The following is an 8,625-nucleotide window of genomic DNA, read 5'->3' as shown; positions in this document are numbered from 1 at the left end:
GCGCGAGCTGCGCTCCCAGGCAGAGGCTCAGGAGAATGAGCAGCTCTTCCACCACATGCGCTACTATGGTCCCCAGCGCTGGCGCCTCTGGAACCTCATGGAGAAGCCCTTCTCATCTGTCACCGCCAAGCTGATGGCAGTGGCCTCCAGCTTCTTTGTGCTCATCTCCGTGGTGGCCCTGGCACTCAACACAGTGGAGGAGATGCAGCACGCAGAGCGGAAGAACGGGGCAAGCCGGCCTATCTTGGAGCACATTGAGACCCTGTGTATTGCATTCTTCACACTGGAGTACCTGCTGCGCTTGGTCTCTACCCCAGACCTGCGCCGATTTGCCAGCAGCGCCCTCAATGCAGTAGACCTCATTGCCATCCTGCCCCTCTACCTGCAGCTGCTGCTCGAATGCTTTACTGATGTCGACCAGAACCGAGGCCGGGGCTCTCAGCATGAGTATGATATTGAGAAGGTGGGACGAGTGGGCAAAGTGGGACAAGTGCTTCGCATCATGCGCCTCATGCGCATCTTCCGCATCCTCAAGCTGGCCCGCCACTCCACAGGGCTGCGTGCCTTCGGCTTTACCTTGCGACAGTGCTACCAGCAAGTGGGCTGCCTTTTGCTCTTCATTGCCATGGGCATCTTCGCCTTCTCTGCCATGGTCTACACAGTGGAGCACGATGTCTCCAGTACCAACTTCACCAGCATCCCCCATGCTTGGTGGTGGGCTGCCGTAAGTAAACACATCTCATCTTCCTGGGTAGCCAGAGACCTTCCCTTCCCTTTCCCTTCCTCTTCCTTACTAGAGTCGTTGACAGTCTTGAAAACAGCAGGCTCAGATCAGTGAACATCTGCTCTGAATTCTGAGCTTACAGGACATTGCACGCACTCACGCACACACACACATGCACTCATTCACCTCTGATGTAAACTTAAATCGAGGCTTAATCAAGCAGTGTTGAAATTCCTGTCGGACCAAACACAGACAGTACTTGCACTTTTAAAGAAGAAGTGGGCAAAGAGACAGGAAAGAAAAGCATTTCTCTATTTAATCCTATTGTCAGTGTTGCCAAAAAAAAGGGGGGAGGGGGGGAGAGAGAGGAAAAAAAAGCTTGCATCAGGCTATCTGGTTGCAGGTGGACACAGGATTTTCATTCTTGTTCTTTTTGCAGACCTACTGTAATCCATCACACAACTGCAAGATGATAAGACATAGTTTATTAACTATAGTCTGGTCACTCAAATTTGCAAAGCCAAATATCTCTCAGAGCTCTGGCCATTAAAAAATGCGTTAGGACCATCAGTTGTTTTACAACAGAGATTGTGTTCTGTTCCTTAGGTGACACATCTAAGGCACATGCCTCCAGACACACAAAATATTGGCAGTTATTTATACTGTGCCAGACCTGCAGAGGAATAAATACAAAAACAGGCAGAATGGCTCAAGGGGTTGATAATGGGATAAACTGCCTCCTACATCTAGGTCACTGGTTTGAATCCCACATCAGTCAGTACTGAGAGCTGGTTAATGTCACCTTGAATCTTCTTTTGCAATCTCTGCCAGAAAGAATGTGATTTTAGCCCCTTCCCAAACACTTGGAGTGACGGTAACTGGCTGAGTTTCAGCTGACAAGCCTCAGAAATTAAGACAGAATGACCTAATTTCTAGAGACTTCCACTAGGTTAGTGCTCTAATGCATCTGGGCATGTCTTTTGGAGAGGTCTGAACTGTCACGGACCTGTGCAATCCTGTGTTATGTGGAGGAGTGTTTTTGAGGCAGCATCTTCCAGGCTGTTGGGTTCACATCTTTCAGGGGGATGAAGATTTATCCAGGAATGCAGAGCTGTGAGATTTTAAAGTCCTTCACCTTGCTAAAATACCTCCTGGCTCTAGCAATGTCCTAGCAGAACTGTTTCAGCATCCTAAACCTGGAATTCACCTCTAAAGGGTTCAGGAAGCAGTTCAACTACAGACTTTGATTGCATTAACACCCAAGGATGGAAATACTTTAACTTACAGAAGGCTCACCAATACTTCTCAAACTCTTGTGAGATCAAAATTATAGTTATATCCTTCAAGGTGAGCTGTGAAGACAAAAGAAACACTTCTGGCTTTATCAAGACTAGCAGACAATGGAGACGGAGGTGCAGGCTGTAAATGCTTAACAGATAATCTTCATGCACAAGTATGGCAGTTTCACAGTTATCATTTTTACAGCAATGTTTTGGCAAGAAGGGGGTAGTTTTATCAAGGACATTGGGGAGAGGGGGAAGTTGATCCCTGCCTGCAGCATTTCATAGCTGGAAAACAACAGTTCTGTTACACTGCAGAAGTTGTGCATATCTATAGCAGCCTGGGTCAAATCAGAGGGTAGCTAGACATTGAAAGCGCTGAGAGAAGGCAAAGGACGCATATCTTGGCTATGCATAACACTAAGGCTTGTTCTAGTCTGTCATCACATACATTTTGTTTTGCAGCAGCTTATGCTGGCCTCCATAATCCATGTTTATAGTAGGGCCCCAGGAGCACTTCTGACCCCTGGGCCTGACTATGGGTCTGGCTTTGCCTCAGTCAGTTCCCTGGGGGAGGAAGCCCATGCAAATGGACTGGAAAGGAGTCAGAAGATCTTCTGAAGTTGGTTGATCAGCACAGGCACTGGCTGTACTACACGCCTATGGGGCCCACAGGACAGCAACCCCACCCCATCCAAGGTCAATTCACCTGGCCAGTAGCCCTGGGAGCTCGTGGCCTGCAGTTCTGGTTCTACAATGGCTGATGAGATGTGGTGGTTTCCCGTACATATGTTTGTAGTTATTCAGCACATGGCAGAAAAATTGGCACTACAGACACACATAGATATTTCTACATGTACATGCATATGTACGTGTGCTGAATATCCTTTAAGCTGAGGCATGGGCAGAAAGGAAAAATCAGTGAATAAGGAAAGGGTTCTGTACTGTGACCTTCACTGGTCATCTTTAAGTGATGTACACAAGTTATGAAAAAAATTGTGCTTCACCTATTACTAGAACAAGGACATTAGCCTTATATTTTCTGAACATGTAGGTTATATGCAAAACCTTTAGGGCTCATTTCTGCAGGCTGTTGACACTGTAATCATTCAGTTACTCCTAAGAAACTTATGTGACTGTGTGAAAAAGGCCTATTTAGCTAAGCAATTGTCTCCAAAAGAGGAGCTGTAGTGTGCACATTGCAATTCCAAGGCATAAAACCCTTTTAAAGCCTATTGATTCTTTAAGAGTGAAAATTAAGATAACTGGATCACTCAAATTTCATTAGAATCCAACAGTGTTCGTGGTCTCTTACACACAGGAGAAGTATCCCTCCCAAACTGTTACAGCTGATGTAGAAGACTGTGCCAGTGGAACAGAACCTTATCACAGGATAATGGTTTTGTCCTGGCTGGTAGAGATAAACATCTTGCCTTCATCTCAGTATTTATTTTTGGAGATATTTATCCTGTATTATCATTCAAATCCAGTGACTTAATTTCCATTAAACCAAGTGACTAATCCTTTTTATTCCGCAGGAAGCACCAGGTGCATCCTACAAATGTGCTTAGCCAGTGCTGTCTCATGTACCCTAATGCTTTCTTCATTTGAAATAACATTTTATTTAGCATGTTAGAGGATGGCAGGCTGCACACCATGACCTTCCAAATACTTATTTCAGTGCTAAAGCCACAAGGGCATTACAATGAAAGTCCTACTGCCTGCAGTTTATTTCTGCCAAAGTTTAAGATTACTGTTTTACAGTTAAACACTGTGTGTTGACATACTGTGAAAAAAATAAAACAAAATTCATTGGCTGAGAAAGATCCCTTGCACAGACTAGGAAGTTCCAGATGGCAGAAAACTGCAAGTTTTACCTGTCAGAGAAAAATAAGTTATATTTACTAAATGTAAAAATTATAAACAATCAAGCTGTGTACAGTAGAATTATACAAATTAGGAGTCGTTATATGCTGACTGTTTGGGAATATAACATTCCTATGTAGCAATCCCATAAGCAAACATTCAGCAAAAATTCAAAAATTTTTGAAACTAAATTTTACAAAATAAGGTATTGAAGTACTTAGTATAGTACTGAGTCCATATAAAACACAGTTCCTTCATACTTCCATAGTCTAAAAAGAGAAAATGCTGATAGGTGAGAAGAAAAAAGACTGTGAAGCTACATAGGCAATGTGATGGCAAAATGTACAAATTCATATAAAGCAGATACACTAAATACCATCACTCCCACAAAAAAAACACCCAAAAAACCAAAAAAAACATTTTAAACAACCTCCAAACCTTTCTTCAAAAGGGAATCAGCAAAAATTTCCCACCTGGGTACCTATCAGCTAAACCAAACAGGAATATTCCCTAGGGCAAACATACACCTTACTTTTGTAACCATTGACATAGAGCTGAGCAGGAAGATCAAACAATTTAGCACTATAAATACATATGTTGTGAGCATACACTGTGATCAAAAATTTTCAGGCAAGAGAAAAAGATATATGGGGTCTTTTTCCACAGCTCCTTACAGGTATGTAACCATTAAAGGGGATTTTATCTAGAAACTTTAAAGTCCTGTGTCACTTCTTCCTATAGTGCAAATGCTATAGAAATTTATTTCACAATTAGCTAAAGCTTTTAATGTGTTTTTCATTAGTTCCTACAATATATACAACAAATAAAGGTAATACTCAAAATACAACCCACAGAATAAGTCCCAAAATACTGCATTTTATAAGCACACTGGATTTAGATACAGGGCATCTGTTCCAAGTGACACGATGAGGGAGCAGGGCTTCAGTTGTCACGGGATTTGTGTGGTCAGGGAGCAATCTCTATTCTCTCACCATAGCTGAGAAAACCTACCTCCTGGGCAGGCTCATGTGGAAATTTTTTCGAAATTCTCTCTGTGGGACAAAGCTTTAAAAAATCCTCTTGAATGGTGTCAAACTACACTGTTGTCTTTCTTTACTGTGTGAAAGGGATTTTTTTAACTAGGGAATTTTGCATAAGATAGATGGCACAGAAAAAAAGGCAGCAGAGAGTATTGCAGATTTATAGTGCAAAGTGCAAAAATGCTAACTTTAAAGTTGTCCCTTGTTCCTGAACATATTTATTTGTACGTTTCTTCCCAGCTAATAAACTGAATGTTGGTTTGCCTGTAGGTCAGCATCTCTACAGTGGGATATGGAGACATGTGTCCAGAAACTCACCTTGGCCGTCTGTTTGCTTTCCTCTGCATTGCATTTGGAATAATCCTGAATGGCATGCCCATCTCCATTCTCTACAACAAATTCTCAGACTATTACAGCAAGCTGAAGGCCTACGAGTACACAGCTCTCAAGAAAGAAAGGGGGAAGGTGGATTTCACACGGAGAGCCATGAAGAAAATATCTGAATGCTGTGCAGAAGCTGCAACCCGTCCTTTGTCACAGTACTGATAGAGCTTGTGCTTCAGATATTGGGAGGGAACAGAGAAGCTGAAGGAGAAAGAAGAAAAACAGATCAGTCAAGCCAACTGAAGATAAACTGGAAAGGCCAAAAGTAACAAAAGTAGATGGTGAAATCTGTTTTGAAGAGGATTGTCTTCCAAAGAAAAAAGGCTCAGATTATTACAACAGTTTTTTGGTTTTGGGTTTTTTTTTTGCTTTCCTAGGCTGTGAGCAGCATTTAAGTGCTCATCAACTATCTCAAATGACATTTTTCAGATTAACCATCCAGAAACTCTGAATTAGACCCACATGAAGATGTAACCCCCTGCTACTGATTAGACCCACAATAAAGAACCACCATAATCTAAGCAAAGGAAAACCAATTGCTGCCATTGAGGGTCAGCCACCTCACTGCTGTCAAGACAGTTTCAAAATTTAAACAAATAGAATACCCAATATATTGACTGCATTGCTGAAATCGGTTTTGCACGAGCTTTCAAAACCAGGAAAAAAGCCTAGAGCACTTACCTGAATATTAGCAGCAACTATACTCAAGCTCTCAGCTTCTGTTTCCACTGTCAGATAGCTATGCTTCACTGTTCCAATTTTATTTTTCAAATATAGCCCTGTGAATGATTCCCATTTTCATACCTAGGCAAGCAACACATTGCTTTTAGTATTTCCCCACCACCACTTCCATAATCATCTTTCATTATGCCAAGAACTAGTGAAGAAATCTATAGTCTGGGTTGATAGATGTCATTTATCCATCCTGAAAACATTTCCAAACCAAAACCTTCTTTAGGTATAGGATTAAGTGATAAACTAAATTTATTTTACAGTATTTAGTGTATCTACTTATTGAATAGTTATAACAATATAACATTGTCATGGGACAGAAGCGTTAAAAGCAGTATTTTAAAAAATAATCAAATTAAATATGTAATGGATACTATCTCAAAAAGACTTTTGTACAAAGGATCTTATCAGCACTTATCTGTAACCAATTTTAAATGCAATTTAAAGTCAAGATATTTTGCCTGGTACATACAACCATTAAGGACACAATTCTGACACTTTAGCTCACCCCCAATAGTACCTTACCTCTGGAGGTTACTGAGCCTTCTTGCATAGCTGGATGCAATTTCTCATGTGTCAGAAACTCACCTCAAAACCTATGCAACAAGTAACAACAATAATTAAATGAAATCAGAGTTTCATGTATTAGCTCACAGCATATCATAGAATCATAGAATCATATCAGGAGTATGCTTTCTATGTAAGAGCATTCATTTCAGTTTAGAAATAGTAATCTGAATAACAGATCTGAAAGAATAGTTATTTTATTGATAGTTACATACAAATAGTGTAAAAAAAAAAAAGGGGGATAATAAAAAAGAAGTAATGGCAACAGTCACTGATATGCCTCACAGCTGTTACTCAGCCAAACTTTTGCTGCAAAACAGCCTGATGCCATAGATATATTTTAAAATTCTTGAACCCTCACACTGCGTCTGTGCTGCCCTGCTGAATCAAAATGGCTGCATTCAAATCTCAGAGCCACAGTGGAGACAATAGTGTGAAGCTCACTCTTGGGACAGCTGAGTTCATTGAGAAAAAGTTCATTGATTTTGCCCCGTCCATGCAAACTGTGTCAAGCATAAGGACATTTCTCCTTTCAATGGTGAGAAGGTAATTAGTAACCAAGTTGCTCTTCCCATTCTCTACCCCCAGACAAATGTATCATAAGCCCATCTGTCATTTTGCTCTTTAGGAATGACAGTCAGCACATTGTGTGCTGATCAGCTCTGTTAAAAGCTAAACCATGTCTAAGGCACAGCTGAGCCCTGGGAGTTGAATGTGATAGATGTTTGCTGTTCTGGACTGCACACAATGCAGCCGACACAATCCTGGCGCTCACTGAGAAGAATAGCTACTTTACTTTGGCTCTAGGGATGGCATGAATTTGCATGGCCCTTCTGCACAGCAACAACAGGATAAGGAACTTCCTGAAACCACAGGAAGCCTCTCAGACCCCCACCACGCCTCAGTGAGGTGGCAGGTTACAAACATGCAAGAACACAACTGTGCTTTATTTTCAACATGCAGCTTGGGTTATACATGGGTGATTATGCAAGTTTCCAAGGTATGGGACACACCCTAAATGAATCTCCTTGTCTGAAGGAATCAGTGCTTGCATGTACCATGCCAATGGGATTGCAGTTGTTCAGCCTTGCATGGCAAGTTCAGCAGCTTCTTGCCAACCAGAGAAATCCGGAGCCTGAGCACTTACTCTGCTGAGGCTGGGCTTCCTCACAGCCTCAGATTTGACACAAATCACCAGCTTTGTTTTCCACCTCACTTGCCTCACATGCAGGACCCATTGAAGCAGAAGTTCTTCAAGACATGTAAGCAAGCAGGCCTTCCACACAAAACATGAGCAGGAGAAAAAGGACTGTTGTCTCTTTCAATCAGGAGTCAGAACTGAATGCCCTCAGTGAGTGCTTTCTTATATGTTGAAGAAGATTTTAATGACCAAGTCCCATCCTACTGCTCTAACTACTCAAATACAGCTTGGAGTGGGTCTCTCCCCACTCTAGCTGAAGCTGTTCTACTTTCTACTAAGTAAATAATGACCTATCAGGTGACAGCAAAAGACTGTATAGCTTGGTGGTTGCAGCACTCAGCAGGTTGGAAAGGTATGGGTCACAGGCCCTGCTTTAATGAAGAGCTATGAAAGTACCCTGATCAAGCAGCAAAATCTTCCCAAACATTCACTCTGCTCTGGCCCAAGCAATCTTTGGTTGAAGGATTTTGTCCAGAAGGACTCCAGAGTGCAGCCACACAAAGGCAAAGCTTTTACTTAGAGTACCTACCGGCTAATGGCCATGGGCCAAAACACTTCCTGACACAGACAGCAATTTCTCTCCTCTCAGGAGATGACATTGTGAACAGTACCACCAAGCCCCATCCAGGTGCTCTGACCACTGATGCCACCACATCTAGAGCACCTCAGCTTACCTAGTGGCTGCCTCATCCTCTTCTTTCTCAGGTCACTTTGTCCCCTCATCCCTCCACCACCCAGTCTCACCATCTCGCTCATGGTAGCTTTGGTACCTTTTTGATTCCTCTATGCACTGACTCAACACACAAATGTGACAGTTTGGGGGAGCAGGGT

At 42.3% G+C, this 8,625-nt stretch overlaps 1 protein-coding gene across 1 annotated transcript in view; it reads left to right on the top strand.

Annotated features, from left to right (window-relative positions):
* LOC104528903 (potassium voltage-gated channel subfamily V member 2) overlaps positions 1–5,456 on the top strand; it is a 6,183-nt gene extending 727 nt beyond the window's left edge. The window contains 2 exon segments of the mRNA XM_029086242.1: positions 1–724; positions 5,181–5,456. The exon segment at positions 1–724 is cut by the window's left edge and continues 32 nt beyond it. Of these exon segments, the coding sequence (XP_028942075.1) occupies positions 1–724; positions 5,181–5,456 (1,000 nt within the window).
* Positions 5,457–8,625: the final 3,169 nt, after the last annotated feature.

The sequence above is a fragment of the Antrostomus carolinensis genome, unplaced genomic scaffold (genome assembly GCF_000700745.2).
Source record: "Antrostomus carolinensis isolate BGI_N321 unplaced genomic scaffold, ASM70074v2 scaffold10918, whole genome shotgun sequence".
Lineage (NCBI taxonomy): Eukaryota > Metazoa > Chordata > Aves > Caprimulgiformes > Caprimulgidae > Antrostomus > Antrostomus carolinensis.
This window is presented reverse-complemented; position numbering and strand designations above follow the sequence as displayed.